The 18,370-nt window shown below is 43.0% G+C and overlaps 1 protein-coding gene across 2 annotated transcripts in view; it reads left to right on the plus strand.

The window, feature by feature from the left end:
- Positions 1-18,370, plus strand: part of TEK (TEK receptor tyrosine kinase) — a 255,677-nt gene that overhangs the window by 133,772 nt on the left and 103,535 nt on the right. For both annotated transcript variants that reach the window (XM_075316854.1, XM_075316847.1), the window contains exons 2-5: positions 2,913-3,224; positions 7,327-7,437; positions 7,715-7,867; positions 16,001-16,132. In XM_075316854.1, the coding sequence (XP_075172969.1) occupies positions 2,984-3,224; positions 7,327-7,437; positions 7,715-7,867; positions 16,001-16,132 (637 nt within the window). In that variant the 5' untranslated portion in view covers positions 2,913-2,983. The remainder of the gene's footprint in view (positions 1-2,912; positions 3,225-7,326; positions 7,438-7,714; positions 7,868-16,000; positions 16,133-18,370) is intronic.

Here is an 18,370-nt window from a genome sequence, read left to right on the forward strand (position 1 = left end):
TGAGGTCAGGCTGAACCAGAATCGGGTCTGAGGAAAAACATTCTTTTAATGTAGAGAAGGCATAGATCGTCTCTGGCTTCCAATTTACCACATCAGCCCCCTTTTTAGTCAAATCAGTGAGGGGTTTGGCAATCTTGGAAAAATCCCTAATAAATTTGCGATAGTAATTTGCAAACCCAAGGAAACGCTGCAAGGCTTTCAGAGACTTGGGTTGCACCCACTCCCTAATCGGCTGTAGCTTAGAGGGATCCATGCGGAAGCCTCCTGCAGACAATATATAACCCAGGAAATTACCCTTATCAACAAAAAAAACACATTTTTCATACTTAGCAAATAGGGAGTTCTCCCTGAGTCTCTGGAGTACAGTGCGGACATGTTTGACATGGGACTTGGCATCAGGAGAATAAATCAGGATGTCATCCAGATAGACCACCACATATTGACCACAGATATCCCTGAAAATGTCATTGACAAAGGCCTGAAAGACCGTCGGCGCATTACTTAACCCAAACGGCATTACCATGTATTCATAGTGTCCCTCTGGAGTGTTAAATGCCATTTTCCATTCATCCCCTTCTCTGATGCGGATTAGGTTATATGCACCTCTGAGGTCCAGCTTAGTGAAGTATTGGGCTCCTGTTAGCTGGTTAAAGAGATCGGGGATCAGTGACAGAGGGTACTGATTCTTTACGGTAATGGCATTAAGTTCACGGTAGTCAATACACGGTCTGAGGCCACCATCTTTTTTCTCCACAAAAGAGAATCCAGTGCCGACTGGTGACCTAGATGGTCTAATAAACCCTCTCTGCAGACTGTCTGCTATATAATCTTTCATTGCCTGACGTTCTGGACCAGAAAGATTATAAATCCTACCCTTGGGGAGTCTGGAATTGGGGACCAAATCTATTGGGCAGTCATATTCTCTGTGTGGAGGTAATTTTTCAGAGTCAGAAACAGAGAACACGTCAGCAGAATCCCTGAATGCATGAGGTATAAGGACAGGTTCAGCTTTAGTCAGGATAACAGATAAAGACATACATGTCTCCTGACACTCAGGGCTCAAGCGCACAATCTCACCCTGGTGCCAGTCTATGACAGGGTTATGCTTGCGCAGCCATGGAGATCTCTGGAGTTACAAAAATAACTACACCCTGAGTGAGAGGGGTATTATCAATTGCAGAGATTTTAATGGGAGAGTTCAGTCTCAGCAAAGGCAAACCCAGCTCTCTTACTACATCAGAGTTTATGAAATTAGCTGCAGACCCACAATCAATAAAGGCCTGTAGCCACACAACTTTTCCCTGGTGAGACAATGAGACAGGTAACATTAACTTCATAGGGTCTGCAGGGAGTACCTGGGCACCTGAGTGAGTATCCTGGGGCTCAATCAGGTGCGGTTGCTGCTCTGGAGGCGATTGTCTCTGAGATCCAGGTTCTCCATGATGGTCTCCCCAACATGATCTGCTCCCTTGATGTCGACGGGACTCTGGACATGATGAGGAAGGTGCTGCAGAAGCTTGGACCTGGGCAGACTGGAGCTCTTGCACCTGCTGTGCAAGTCCTTGCACCAAGCCAGACAGGGTCAGCACCTGGTCCATCACAGCTTGGAGGGGTTCTATTTTTTTTTTTTGTCTGTGTTAGTGGGCCAGTGATAATGTAATGCCTGATAGGAGCCACAGACTCAGACTGGCTGTAAGGGGAATCTAGTGAAAAGCCGCTCACAAAGCAGGACCCCAAGAACTCTGCAACCCTTTAACCCCTGTACAGGGATTTGGAATTACACAGAGCCTCAGAGATCGCTACCTGTGGTAGACTGTAGTCCATGGTCGTCAGGCAGGGTCAAAATCCAGGAGATGCAAAACAGGAACAGAAACGGCAGGCAAGGGCGTAGTAAGGAGACAAAGCAGGGGTCAAATCCGGAACTGGCAGCAAGGTACAAAAACGACAGGCAGGAGGGTAGTCAAACACAAGCAAGGTCAGCGCACAGGAATCACAATACAAACAGAACATGAGCCAGGAGAACAGAACTATCACTGGCAGTGATCATGTGACAGGAGAGGGAATAAGAAGGGTGTGGTGTCTTCCCATAGGCTGCAGGTGAATGTTGGCCACTTCAGCCGGGAGACACACGCCACCTACAGTCAGCCAGTGGTACTGCAGGTTCCAGGGAAACCCAGCCTAGTGGATGAGCGGAGCCTGTGCTCCGCAGAGCCACGGGCACCGACTCCTCTCCCACCACCACCACTATCCATGGTGGGAACATGGCGTCGTCTGGCGATCGGAGCAGAAGTCGCAGGAGCAGACTCCGGTGGGGACGTGACACTGTGCTCCGCAGAACCACGGGCACCGACTCCTCTCCCATCACCAGCACTATCCATGGTGGGAACATGGCGTCGTCTGGCGATCGGAGCAGAAGTCGCAGGAGTGGACTCCGATGGGGACGTGACACCACGGGGAAGACTATTCTCCTGGCGGAGACCTGACAAACCAGTCTGGCTACCAGTGAGGGGTCTTATACCTGCAAAGCCCCTCTGAGAAATAATCAAATTGTCTCTTCAGGAAGGAGACAAACTCTAGCACCACCTATTGGAAGTAGCAATCCTAAAAGACAAAAGTGGTCTTTTAATAAGCCTTTTCATGTGACTTAGGATTTATACCAGATCAGAACCCCAATTTGCAGACACAGTGTTTCGGAGTGATTGCCCCTCGTCAGTGCAAAGTATCTATATATGTAGTGACATCTGTTACAACCCTTCCATCATAACTGTACATCAAATAGATGTAATTACTTACATATGTAGATGAGCATAAGTTTTTGCATACAATGCACTTGATATGTTCTTTAAACTCTTTATATCATATATTTGAATAATGTTATTTTCCACCAATTTTTCAATAATATATCATTGTAGGTGGAGTGGAAGCCTTAAGAGACCTTATTTTAGTGAATTCACTTCCATTAATTCCAAATTCTGAAACATCCATGACTTGTATTGCCCCTCAATGGAGTTCTCCAGAGACCATTGCCATCGCTAGAGACTTTGAAGTTGTTGTAAATAAACTTAAGGATCCCTTGGAAGTTATCCAGGATGAACAAAGGAGATCAGTAAAGAAAGTTTTTTGGAAAAAAGAAAAGACAAACGATGCAATTGGAGCCTATTACTGTGAGTGGAAATCCCAAGACACAGTGACAAGGATACGAACTTTAAAGATGTCAGCACAAGGTAATTATTCCCGGTGTAATTTTTCTGTAGGTCCAGTTTTTGATGTTTGCATATGCACAAACACTTATAAGGATGAGTTAAGAAATGTAAAGTGATACATTTATATTTACAAACCCTGATTCATGTGAGGGGGTCCAATGCTCAAGACCCACATCTAAGAGCCAGAGCAACTCCTGCTCTGAGGGACTTGAGTTGTGAATATATCACTATGGTATATTTTCCCTGTTCTGCAATAGAAATGAATGCCAAGACTTACCTCCCAAAATTAGCCTGGTGGTTTCGGTGCCAGATTGCATTTTGTATTCTGAAACAGGTTATCTCATCAGTAACAACCCATTAAATGAAATTTGAAAATTATAGCTGTCTTTAAAAGTACAAGTTCCCTGCAGTTAAAGGTAATCTGTTAGGTTATTTTATATTTTTATAGTACAATACTAATGTTATTTTTAAATAGGGCTTAAGAAGACCTTTCAGGATCAGTAAGTTTTATTGTTCTACCTTATCCTGTTATCTTAAGGCCCCTTTACACACAGACTTTCTAGCAATCCCACCAGCGATCCCAACCTGGCCGGGATCACTACAAAGTCTCTGGTGAGTCGCTGGTGAGCTGTCAAACAGGCACACCTGGCCAACGACGCAACAGCGATCCGGACCTGCAGAACGACCTAGCTGGTCATTGGGGACGTTGTAAAGCAGCTTTTTGAAAAGGAAGTCGCTAACGAAGTCGCTGTAAAGTCCCCTTTACACACTGAGACTTTCTAGCGATCATGCTGCACAGCGGGAAACAAAGTACCAAAGAATGGTCCTGAACGATTTGTAGCGATCAGCAACTTCACAGCAGGGGCCAGGTCGCTGATGTGTTTCACACACTGCAATGTCGCTGGGGATGTCGCTATTACGTCACAAAACCGGTGACGTTACAGCGATGTCGTTTGCGATGTTGCAGTGTGTAAAGGGGCCTTAACTGTAGAATTCAGTGTTAGTCAAGTGCCAGTTTCGTGGACAAATCATTGGGCACAGCTTGTGCTTCTGGAGACAAACATCTTGTAAATTGTCAAGTGGCCTCTGCCCACTACATCAAAGGAAAGCACAAACACAAACTTCAGTTTGACTTGACTATGAAGCCCAGAAAGTGTGCAGACATTTTATTTTGGGAGCACAGATTTGGTGTATTGGATTTTGGGATACAATGTTGGTTTTCCAGTGAAGGAAACTCCTTATTTTTCTGTCGACAAATATTGGATTTGAGTGGGGACTTGTTTTTTTTGTGGTTTTAGTTGAACTTTTTATTGGTACCATTTTGGGATAAAAAACATTTATTTTATATCTTTAGAAGCAAGTAATGAACAAAAAACAGTAGTTAAACACTTTTTTTCTTTTGGTTATTCACCATGCGGGAAAAGTGATAACAAAACTCTATTCTTTGGGTCACTTTTGCACGCTAAATATGCTTGTTTTTTTAACTAAAAAGTGCTATTCTGAGAGCTATAACTTTTTTGGGAAGCTACTAATCTGTGCTGGACCTAGCAGACGTTAGTAGCAGTGTCTGACAGACCCTACTTCCTTATAATGGGGTTTGTTGTCTTCTATGGGGGACTTCATTATAACTCTGCTAAGAAGGTTTCTAAATGAGCCCCCAACAGATCTAAATGGAGCATAGTTCTCTGATTAAAATCTCTCAGAAAGTAGGGGCAGTGCTCCATCTTTTTCTGAAGACTACAATACTCTGTGACACTTTTCTGACCATTAACTCCCATATATCTCAGCTGCCATAAAGCACACACTCATTTCTGCACCCCCTATACAGAGAAACAGTAAAGATGTACATGCCTCCAACACAACTGTTCTCAGAAAGACTTACAAATCAAGGTTATCTACCAGCCAAATATAAGCACCTTCTCTTTACATGTTGGGTCAAAGTGGAAGATATCTAAGCTAAAACCTATAGTCATTGCACTAAGAGCTCCTGGATGACTTTGTTCTTACAATTAGGGCGGCTTCTCACTTGTGAGTTTCTCGCAGTAGTGCAATGCGAGAAAATCTCACATTGGAATCGGACACATGTTAGTGAATGATTCAGCTCTCATCTGCGATTTTTTTCTCAGTGCAAATCGGACTGAGAAAAATATCGCAGCATGCTGGTTTTTGCGAGCTTCTCACACGAGTCTCTCCAATGCAACTCTATAAGAGCATGAAAAAAATGCATGTCACACGGACCGGCACTCACACCATCCTAGTGACATTTGTTTTTCTAAATACATTAATTGCATGTTTCTCAAAACACTGGAAATGAGTGAGGTCTCACAATGTCGGTCAATCATAGAGATTGACAGACATTGTGAGACCTCACTCATTTCCAGTGTTTTGAGAAACATGAGATTAATGTCAGTCGGTCTCTCCCTCTCGGTCTCTATTCTCTCTCTGTCGGTCTCTCTCTCTGTCGGTCTCTCTCTCTCTGTCTCTCTCTCTCTGTCCATGTCGGTCTATCCTTCTCCCCCATCTCTCATACTCACCGATCCCCGATCACCAGCGCGGCGCTGCACGGCGTTCACACTGCTCCGGCGGCTTCTCCTCTTTTGAAAAAGCCGGCCGCTCATTATTCAATCTCGTATTCCCTGCTTTCACCGCCCACTGGCAGCTGTGATTGGTTGCAGTGAGACAGCTGTCACTCATCGTGGGGGCGTGTCTGACTGCAACCAATCACAGCTGCCGGTGGGCGGGTCTATATTATGCAGTTAAAAATTATAAATAAATAATTTAAAAAAATGGCGTGCGGTCCCCCCAATTTTAATACCAGTCAGGGTAAAGCTACACGGCTGCAGGTGGTATTCTCAGGATGGGGAGCCCCACGTTATGGGGAGCCCCCCACCCTAACAATATCAGCCAGCAGTCGGCCGGAATAGCCGCATCCATGAGATGCGACAGTCCCGGGACTCGGCCATTCCGAATTTCCCTGGTGCGTTGGCAATCGTGGTAATAAGGAGTTAATGGCAGCAGCCCATAGCTGCCACTAAGTCCTAGATTAATCATGGCAGGCGTCTCCCCGAGATACCTTCCATGATTAACCTGTAAGATAAAGTATATGAAGACATACACCAAAAAATCCTTTATTTGAAATAAATAACAAAAATAAACAACCTCTTTCACCAATTTATTCAAGTCCCCAAATACCCTTCCATGTCCGACGTAATCCACAGAGGTCCCTCGACGCTGTCAGCTCTGCTACATCGGAAGCTGACAGAGAGCGGTCACAGAGCACGACCGCTCTCTGTGAGCTCCCCGCAGCGACTGGTGAGTCGCGCTATCAGCGATGATGTCACTCAGGTTACCCGCGGACAACAGATCTCAGTGGGAGGACTTCTGCTGTGGCCGCGGGTAACCTCAATGACGGCACCACTGATAGCGCGGCTCACTGCGGTCACTCAGGGGATTTGCGGTCATCGGTGAGACCTTCACCGGTGACCGAAAATCAGGCCATGCCACACAGACAGAGCCGCGGGATGACAATGAAGTCGGGTGACGTTCATCAGACTTCATTCTGATTGTGCGGCTCTGTCTGTGTCTGCTGTCAACAGCTATTCAGCTCTGCTACATGGCTCTGTCTGTGGCTGCTGTCAGCAGCCATGTAGCAGAGCTCAATAGCAGATAGCTGCTGAGAAAAAAAAGGAACACACACGCATTACACACGCATTACACACGCCATGCAAGTCATTAAATGATAAAAAAAAATAACATCGCACTTGCGTTGCACTCTGACCTAACGTGAACTAAAATCAGCCGAGTTTTTTTCAGCCTAGTCGGACCGATTTTACACGCATAGGTGTGTTTCCAGCCTTAGTAGGGGCTTGCTCCTGACACTCCATGAATAAAAAGTCTTACAAGTGTGTTTGACATACTAAAGGTTTTACAACATTAGAGGTACTCTTAAATTTCACCTTGGAACTTTTGTTGGGTAGAATAGAAGGTGCAGGTAAAGTGGTAGTTCTCTGGCTGCTTATTATTGCTCTGATATACGGTAAGTTGTGAATTATATCATTATGCAGTGATCAGTGATTCTCATGCTTTTAGTTTCATTCATTATACTGATTTTCTGATTTTCCAGCTTCTTTTAATCCAATCTCATTGACCGTCACTGCAAGCCGAGGAGACAATGTCACCGTAAGTTTTGAGAAGAAGATTCCAAAGGATGAAGATGCTGTATTCTACAAGAACAGTGAGTCAGTTACCTGGTACATTTCCTTGTAACACATCTGTAAATCCATTATTCATTGTAAGCCTGGTCCCTGTTCTGCTTAATTAGCCCCAAATGGGCTTTTTTATGAAAACTGGAAAATCTCTTTCCATTTGTGGTTTGGTTTATATGAATGTGCGGGAGAAAAAAAATGTAGGAATGTTGGAAATTATGGAATTAAAAGAATCTGAATTTCATGCCAATCTATCATTGTATTAAATAAAGATTATCTTTAGCTATATAACAATTTTATCTTTAGATTCCTTCCTCCATTCTGTACCAAAGCATGAAGTGCCATCTGTCTTGGAATATTATTTTGCAAATGTTCAGCCCAGTGATGCAAGTACCTACTTAGTACGTTATATTGGAGGCAACCACTTTAACACAGCCTTTATCCGACTAATCGTCAGACGTAAGTTTAACTAATATTTAATGTAATACAGATATAATTGTTGAATAAATTAAACTACTGTACCATAAATTAATAAATTTAAAATGTACCAATTTGTCCTATGAGACTGATGGGACTATATTTTAATCCCTTTACCACCCATGACCAGGCCACTTTTTTCAATTCTGACCAATGTCATTTTATGAGGTTATAATTCTGCATCGATTTAATAGATCCCAGTGATTCTGTTTTTTCATAACATACTGGACTTCATAATAGTGAAAATTTAGACCGATATTTTTTTAGTTTATTTGTAGAAAAATTGGCAAAAATTTAGCAATTTTCAAAATAACACTTTAACGTCAAATTTTACAAATTTACTAGGGTAACAGGAGGTAGTGGACCATTCAATTTGTTGTGCAATTTATTGAACGCCAATACCCATATGTGGTCGAAAACTACTTTTGAGGCACAGAACAATGTGAAGAAGTGAACAAGCACAATATTTGAGTTCAAATTTAGTTGGGATGGTTTGTAGGTGCCATTTTTCTTTGCCAAAGCCCCTGAAGTGCTAGAACAGCAGAAACCCCCCACAATTGACCCCATTTTACAAACTGCACCCCTCAGTGAATTCATCTACGGTGCAGTGAGCATATTGACACTACAGGTGTGTCACAAAATGTTATACTATTAGGTGGTGAACAAAAAATAATTACATTTTTAACACTAAAATGTTGTTTTAATCACAGATTTCCAACTTTCCTAAGCGGAATAAGTAAAAAATGTCCCATAATGTGTTACACATTTTATCATGAATGTGGCAATACACCACATGTGACTGTACAGTAATGTTTGGCCGCACCACAGGGCTCAGAAGAGAAGGAGTGACATTTAATTTTTGGAGCACAGATTTTCTTAAAATAGTTTGCGAACTCCATTTACAGAGCCTGTAAGTGCCAGAACAGAAGAAACAGAAGTCAAACGCAGTGCATGTTGCAGAAATAAAAATTGTAAATAAGTCCTTGTCGTGCCCAGTACATTGTAGTTCTCTCCTAAACTGTTCTCAGCTCAAGCTTTTGGAAACCTGCTGTCAGGAATATGTCACGAAAGGGGGGTAAAGGAAGTGGGAATTGCGTCCTTCCTTTCTACCACCCGTCCAACCGACAGACAGAGCATGTGACGCGCTCTGTAGTGCCCCTCTTATAGTCAGGCCAATTATGGAATTGCCCAACAATAAGCAAGGAGGCCGCTATTCTACTTATACCGATGATTGAAGAGCTCCCGGTGAGAGTAAGGCATATATTCCCCCTACCTCAGCGGACGGAATATATAAAAACCTCCCCAAATCTCACTGGCCGCCCCACAATAATCCTTGGCACAAACTCGCTGCCACCAACCGATTTACGGTAACTATTAACCGAGCACACAGACGTGGGATTCAAGATCGAGATAACAGAACATCCCAAGATTAATTATATATTTTAATCAGCCTAAGGCACACTAGAAACTACAATATAAACAATATGGAATCTACAGGATATACATAAGTCAGAGTACAGTTACAAATAAAACATGGTTTACAAACAGGCATACAGTTCAAGCAGTTACCTTGTGCGTCTGGCTACAGGGGGGCGTTGTAGACCAGGATTCCTTTCCTACAGGTGTATCCACACGTGACCCCCGGCAAAGAACAGCTAAAAAATGGCTGCACTGAGGTTATTAACTTGGCTCAATCCCTGTCCCCTCCTACCTTAGTGACCTCAGAGGGAACACTGCTCCACCCCTGGCTGGAGTCAAAATAATATCCCAAAAGGGAATATTGGCCATAACTTTGCCTGGGAACGTCGTAGGCGGATGTCAATGCTCTCATTTTGACAGTTATGATTTTAGCTTCAAAATGGTAGGACGCATGGCTGGTCTGCTGGTTCCCCACTGGCCTATATCACATTTGGGGTAATTCCCAAGGCACCACTTCCATATAAAATATGTGCTAGCATTGTCTGCATGTGAGACACCATTTTTATGCTTGCCATATTTCTAGGAAGCACGGCGCACGAAATATTAACCATATTCTACTGGAGCCTGGCTGTCTGGATACTTCCAAGCTTGCTAAGTAGATACAAACTTCCACCAAAGTGTCACAGAAGCAAAAGAAAGTATATGGAAATTACAGCAGGGGATCATAGATCATTCTTTTTGTGAGGTAAAACATTTTACTGCCTGTTTTTAAAAAATGTGTTACCTCAAAGAAATAATTATTTGCAATCCTGTGCTGTAATCTCTGTATTCTTTTTACTTTCTTCCCAGCCCAGGAGATGTGGTATGATCACACTAGATCACACCCACTATCAGACACGGCCATTACACAGAAGGTAGCAGAGACATATATAAGATTATCTCAGCACAGGAACATTTTTGTTAAACACATCCACTTGTGGAACTTATTATTACTCCAAGATCTATTGATTAAAATGAACTTGGTTCATGGGAAAACCCCTTTAAATGTCAATACTTGTTTTATCCCCTAAGCTATAAATATAAGGCAGGGTACTGCACCTCTACACTAGTTATCACCATGTTGTAATGATTCCCCTGCTGAAGATGAGCCATAGTTAGAAATGCCTGATGAAGGGACCTGAGATGTCTCGAAAGCTTGCTTTGTAACATCATTTTATTTTAGTTAGCCATTAAAAGGTATCACAACTACAAAATTTTTATTTTGTTTCTCTCACTGAGAGCAATCAATCATAGTTAGAAAGGCACTTTTTACATTTTTTTCACATTACACAGGGCTTTCTGTGACATATTTAAGCAGCTTAGGTCAAGCATACAAACTTTTAAACTACACCATACCACCAGGGATCATTATAATAGACTCTTTTTTGTTCGGATAAATGAAATGGGAATCCTTCATTACTAGAGATGGGCAAAACCGCAGATGTTTGAGTTCGGTCGGCACAGCCAGACTTAAAAAAAAGTCCAGTTTGGGACCCGAACTTGACCCTGGACACCAACCCCATGTAAGTCTAAGGACCCGAAATTAGGTGTTATAAAATGGTGTTAGTAAGCGTTAGAGGGCTGCAAAAGGAAGTCAAATGGGGGTTAAGGTAGGACAGATACAGTATACTTACCGAGTTTTAAAGCGGCTGTCACTCTGTTTCCGGGTCCTCTCCTTAAATCTCATAAATATTTACTACTTACCCCGCACACCTCTCTGACAGTATCTGTGATTGGTTGCAGTCAGAGTGCCGGCGTCTGTGATTGGTTGCTCTCACACTAGCTGTCTGGGTACAGAAGTACAATAAAAAAAACTAAAAAAACCCCCTCTTTCTTCAATTTATTAACCCCTTAAATTTACGCACTTTGACTTATGATCTTACTTATGCTCTCACTTTACTTTTGATTTTACTTGCGATTTTTTTCAGGATCTTTTTACTTGCATGATTAATAATGGGGGGGTCTCATAGACCTTCTTACCCATTAGTAACCTCGGGCTTGATGACAGTTGTGATTTTTTTGACAAATCACGGCTGTCATTAGCCTCTTATATTACTCCTACTGCCACCGCACCAGGGAAATCAGGATGAGTTGGGTAAACGCCAGAATTGGTGCATCTAATGGTTTCATCAATTGTAGGATGCTATTTTTAGGCTGGGTGGACCAATAACCATGGGCTTCCCCAGCCTGAGAATACTAGTTTCCAGCTGTCTGTTTTACCTTGGCTGGGTATTAAATTTGGGGGAGACCGCACACTGTTTTTTTTTTACTTATTTATTTACATAATTACAAAAAAGCCGCATTGAGTCCCTCGTATTTTGGTACACAGCCAAGATAATGCACACAGCTATAGGCTGCAGACTCCAGTTGTCTGCTTTATCTGGATATCAAAATATATAATAAATATCCAATTATTTATTTTTATACTTCACTTTGGGACCCAAACAGCTACTGTGAGAGCAACCAATTACAGACACCAGCTAGTCGGCTGTGTGACTGCAGTCAATCATAGACACTGCCAGAGAGGGTAGGCTGGGGAAGCAGTGAATATTCGTTAGTTTTAATGCACGGACCCTGGATCATTGTGACAGCTGCATGGAAACTTGGTAAGTATAATTGTCCTGCTTTAATCCTCATTTTTCTTTTTAAATCCAGGTGGCTGTTAACCTCTCTAGACCACAAGGGTTGTAGGAGTTTATAACGTAGTCTGGAGACCAGTCAGCTCACCCTGAATATGACATGGAAGAAGCCACTCCTGACCCATGTGGAACTACTTAAGTTGAAGTACCAAATCCTTCAGCCGTATCTCCAAATAAAAGTAATGAACTTTATTTCAACAGAAATAAAAGATAGACATCCTCAAGTACATCAAAATGTTGTCATTTACCTACTTGTTTCAAACTGTGGCTCAGTTTTTATTCATGTATAAAATGAATATAAAGTATAATATATATTTAATATATAGTCTTGTTTTAATTTTCTCACATTGATGTGACCGCTCAGCTATAGTGAAAACCTATGTGTTTTCACATATGGTGTTCTCTGTATGATGTTACTCCATTTTTATAGGTAGCTGTTTGGAGCTACATTTTTAATTTTTATGTCATATATCGTTGTAGTTCATTAATTAGAAGTTCAACTCCCAAATTGGGAGTAACATTATTTAAATGGGGAATGGATTGCATTACTATTATCCATTAATAAGGACTGAGCTGAAGTCTGAAAAGCGTAGGTAAGTTGCATGCAACATTTGGATGTACTTGAGGATGTCTGTCTTTTATTTCTGTAGGAATAAAGTTCATTATGTTTGTTTGGAGATACGGCTGGAGGATTTCTTATTTGGATGCTGGAACTGACACCTTCATTGCACAAGACTTCTAGGACTTTTGGTCTTAACTTCTTTTGCCCTCTAGATTCCTGAGGCTTGAGGCAATTACCAACCAAAGAGGTAGCATTATACCCTTAATTACCTTAGGCCACTAAGAAAGTGTGTATTATCCTCTCACTTGTCATATTAATATTAATAATTTCACTAGTCTATAACTTCAACATCCCAGACCACCAATGACATTGGCAAGAACCTTCTACAACCTTAGAATCCCAGAGAAACTGTAATTAATCACTTCACTTTAATGGACCCTTAGCAGTAAACATTCATACTTATTTCATGATGCTTTCCACCCACATTTGAGCGATCAATACCTCAGTTAGTAACTGCCCTGTTCACTAAGTACCGCGGATTACAGAGAATATTAGTTTCTGTATCTCCTTAGGCCTCTGCCACACTCACGTGAAAATCACGCACGTGCCGCGAGACACGTATTTTCCTTGCGTGTTGCGTTAGGTAAGTACGTGTCTCCGGTACGTGCGGGCCACGTGTGTTCTCCGTGTGCTATCCACGATAACACACGGAGAACCGGTAATTTACATACTCACATGGTCCTTGCTGCTGTCCAGGGTACTGATCTTCGGCTCCAGCCACGCCCACTCCCTGCTGATGCTGCTTTCAGCCGAGCGGAGGGGCGGAGATCAGCGCCCGTGACATCACGCCCACCTCCTTAACACACTCATAATGAGCGCTGGCCGGCAGCAACTGTTTGTAATTGAAGATTCTGAAGGGCTGAAGGAGGTGAGTATTTGTTTTTTTATTTTAAAATAATGACACGTGTTTCTCCGGCACGTGTCACACGGCACCGCATCCTCACTACATCCGTGTGGTACGGGTGCGGGCCATGTGACACCCGAGAAAAATGGACATGTCGGCGTTTTTTAAATACGTACAATTCACACGGACACACGTTCCGTGTGGATTTACGTTAATGTGCCTGTTACCATAGGGTAACATTGATGTACGTGTGTACGTGTCTCCGGTACGTCAAAAAAATGCAAAACACGTACCGGAGGCACGAACGTGTGACAGAGGCCTGAGGCTGTTTCATTCCTTAAACCAGAGATTTCAAGGTTCACAGGAAGCATTTTTAATGTGGTTTCTTGTGACAAAAAATGCTAGAGCCAGATGTTGGCTGGAAGTCAATAGGTAAATATTAGTCATATTAGAGTGTGGATTTTTATGTACGGTAAATTTTTCACTCTTTTGGGGTCCTATTATCTCAAATGCAGCATGCTGTAGAAGTGGTGCTTTTTATGCACTTTCCAATAGGCTTTTTTATATGCACAGGAAAAAAAATGCAGCAAAAAAACATTTCTAAAAAGTCATGGTATTCTTTCACAAGTCAAAATAAATTCTGCCGAATGATTTATGTGTGAAGTAAACGTAAAGGCCGCTTTACACGCTGCGATCTCGCTAGCGAGATCGCTAGCGTGCGTACCCGCCCCCATCGTTTGTGCGTCACAGTGAAATCGCTGCCCGTGGCGCACAAAATCGCGCTGACCCGTCACACTATTTACCTGCCTAGCGACTTCGCTGTGACCAGCGAAATGCCTCCTTTCTAAGGGGGCAGTTTGTTCGGCATCACTGCAATGTCACTAAGCGACCACCCAATAGAAGCGGAGGGGCGGAGATGAGCGGGACAAAAATCCCGCCCACCTCCTTCCTTCCGCATTGCGGGCGGCCGCAGGTAAGGTGAGGTTCCTCGTTCTTGCGGTGTCACACATAGCGATGTGTGCTGCCACAGGAACGACGAACAACATCGTACAAGCACCAGCAACGATAATTGGGAATAGGGGGGCATGTCACCGATTAGCGATTTTGCACGTGTTTGCGACGATTTTCGATCACACGTAGGTGTCACACGCAACAACATCGCTAATGCAGCCGGATGTGCGTCACGAATTCCGTGACCCCAACGACATCGCTTTAGCAATGTTGCAGCGTGTAAAGCGGCCTTTAGACTATGTTCACGGTTGTTTTTTAAGAGGTTTTTTTTTAGCAAATCTTCACCAAAATAATCCTGAAAAAAAATTGTTGGGAAAAATTTTCAATTCATGTTTATGGGAAATCCACTGTTCATATGAGGAGGTTTTTATTTATTTATTTGTTTATTTATTTTTTTACTTGAAGACTTTTGAAATATGCCAGAAGGGGGAAAAAAGTGTGTGTCACTTATTTGAAGATGATCTTGAACAATACCTCCCCAAACTCTAGTAGGCATTGTTCAACTAAAGGCTGCAAAAAACACATCAGGAGAAAAAAAACCTCTTCAAAACTGCTCTAGGAAATGAAAAATTCCTCTAAATACCTCCCCAAAAGAGGATAGTTTCCTGAAGCGGTTTCTCCTTTAAAAGCTCAAGGTTTTTGAACTCCTCACAAACTGTGTGAACATAGACAAAAGGCCGCTTTACACGCTGCTACATCGCTAAAGCGTTGGGGTCACGGAATTCGTGACGCACATCCGGCTGTGTTAGCGATATCGTTGCGTGTGACACCTACGTGCGATCGAAAATCGTCGCAAACACGTGCAAAATCGCTCATCGGTGACATGCCCTCCTATTCCCAATTATCGTTGCTGCTGCAGGTACGATGTTGTTCGTCATTCCTGCGGCAGCACGAACCGCTATGTGTGACACCGCAGGAACGAGGAACCTCACCTTACCTGCGGCCGCCGGCAATGAGGAAGGAAGGAGGTGGGCGGGATGTTTGTCCCACTCATCTCCGCCTCTCTGCTTCGATTGGGTGGCCGCTTAGTGACGTTGCTGTGACGCCGAACGAACCACCCCCTTAGAAAGGAGGTGGTTCGCTGGTCACAGCGACGTCGCTAGGCAGGTAAGTAGTGTGACGGGTCCGCGAGATTTTGTGCACCACAGGTAGCGATTTGCCCGTGACGCACAAACGATGGGGGCGGGTATGCACGCTAGCGATCTTGCTAGCGAGATCGCAGCGTGTAAAGCGCCCTTTAGAGTCATATCTTGTTGGATTATTTTGAGCACCAGTGCTATGAAAGAGAAGTGCCCAGCATATATTACTATGCTCAAGCTTAGTGTTCCGTAATATAAAAGGCGCAATATAGCTTAAAAACAAACACTGAAGGTATTTAAAAATAGCTAATCCATAAAAAAGGTCAAATGAACTTGTACTAAGAATAATGAGAACGTGTATGTTATTGGGTAGAACAGTTGTAAACAGTTGGCAGCAATCTAGTAATATTGGCCAGTCTTTGATAGTCAATTCTGATTTACTGCATCATTTTTATATTCCAGGATGTGGAGCTCAGAATTGGGGACCACAGTGCAACAAAACCTGCCCTGAATGCAGCAACAATGGGGTGTGTCATGAGGACACAGGGGAATGTGTCTGCCCTCCAGGATTCATGGGGACAACATGTAAAATGGGTGAGCATCGGCCAAAGCATTGTCTACTACACTTTACGTTTAAGATTAGTTATTAAATTGTGAAATTAAAGACCAGTATATTAAATGAAAAAAATAACTATCACAAGTGGAAAATAGTTGACAAAATTAGAATACACCTTTGAGATTCTAAGAGCACAATAAGCATGATGATTTCACTAAATCGCACCAATTGTGCGGAGTCTCAGTGCTTTACATAGACAGGTGCAGCACATTGGGGTGACAGGGTTAGGAGAGTAGTTTTATTTTTTTAATTGTTATACTGTGAAGAACTTTGTGGGGACATCAAACTGGATGGGTGGCTTTACGGGGCATCATATTGTCTGAAGACAATATACTGCATGTGGTTACATCCTACTAGATGAGGGGCTTTGTGGGGATATCTTACTGCATGAAGGGCTGTGTAATTACATCACACTGCATGGGGGACTTTGTGGGGACATTATTCTGAATGAGGGACTTTGTAGGATATCATTCTTTGTGGAGAGCTTTATAGGGGTATTATACTACGTGTGGTTCTTTATAAGAACATCATACTGTGTGAGGGGCTTTTTAGGGACGTCATACTGTTTGTGGGGCTGTGTGGGGTATCATACTGTGTGAGTTCTTTCATAAGCAAAAGGAGAACAATGAGCAAAAAAATGCTGAATAAATAATTATTTTTATTTATAGTCAAAGTGCACAGTGCATAAAGTATTTTTGGAAATGTAATACAAGGGATGTACAAAAGAGGACAAGGGGATCAAACGACTGGACAGTTGCAATTACAGTGCAAACCGGCTATAGCGGTAATAAAGTGACCATTTGCATAAATATAGCCTCATGCAAATTGTTTCCTAATTCATATGACTGAAAATAATGGTAAGGAAAAGTGTGTATATTATACCATAAGGATAGTCCAACCATTTACAATTATATTTTTTTGCTTATTGTTCTCCTTTTGCTTATGATCATTACCATGAGCTGCTGCTGACTGGGTGGGCTCCTCCCACCCTGGTCTTCAATTTGTGTTATCCTTATGGAAATCAAGTCATTAATTGTGTGAGTTCTTTGTGGGAACATGATGGTGAATAGGTGACTATGTGGGGATATCATAGGTATGTGTGACAGCCACCCATCTTTCCCATGAGTTTGCCTTTCCTTCCATGTATCCTGTTTTCTCTACATCTGGTATGTGTGACAGCCACCCATCTTTCCCATGAGTTTGCCTTTCCTTCCATGTATCCTGTTTTCTCTACATCTGGTATGTGTGTAATGGCTACTCCATGAACCCCCCCATTCTCCCTTTTTTTATGACCTCCCTGTTATCTGTGCCTATGTTCTCATACAGCTGGGGTCAGCTTTGATTTAAGTAATCAGGCTAGTACCAGCCCCTCCCTTCTGTAATCCACCTGAGTGCTTCTAACACTATATATGTGGCTCACATTGTTGGCCCGAATTAGCCCGAATTTGCCCGGAAGGGACCAGAAGGTAACTGAAAACATAGTACAGTAAACAATGTTTGTGTGTGTTTTAACTTTCACCTCTATAATACTTCACTTTCTTTCCTACATCCATGATCTTTTCATCACTAATAAACTTTCCATTCTTGGCATCACAGAAACCTGGTTCACCCCCTCTGACACAGCCTGTCCTGCTGCACTTTCTTATGGCGGTCTCCAACTCTCTCACACCCCCGCCCCAGTAACAAGCATGGTGGAGGAGTGGGTTTGCTCCTGTCCGACCAATGCTCCTTTACATCAATTTCACTACCGCCCTCGGTCACTCTCCCCTCTTTTGAGATGCACTCCGTATGACTCCACACCCCTTCCACCCTCCAACTGGCCGTCATTTATCGCCCCCCAGGGCCAGCCACTGTCTTTTTTCACCATTTCACCACCTGGCTACTACTTTTCTTTTCCACCGACATCCCCACCATCATCATGGATGACTTTAACATTCCCATTGACACTTCTCACTCATCTGTCTCTAAACTTCTAACACTCGCTTTTTCCTTTGGCCTCACCCAATGGTCCTCTGCAGCTACTCACAAAGATGGCCACACACTGGACCTCATCTTCACTCGTCTCTGTTCCCTATCTAACCTCTCTAACTCACCTCTCCCCCTATCTGACCACAACCTACTCACATTCTCTCCCCTCTCTTCTCCAAGTACACAACCCCCCCTCCACAATCTTTCACACCCCCGCAGAAATCTCAATCACCTTGACTTACATTCAT

Source organism: Anomaloglossus baeobatrachus, chromosome 1, assembly GCF_048569485.1.
Source record: "Anomaloglossus baeobatrachus isolate aAnoBae1 chromosome 1, aAnoBae1.hap1, whole genome shotgun sequence".
In the NCBI taxonomy this organism is placed as follows: domain Eukaryota; kingdom Metazoa; phylum Chordata; class Amphibia; order Anura; family Aromobatidae; genus Anomaloglossus; species Anomaloglossus baeobatrachus.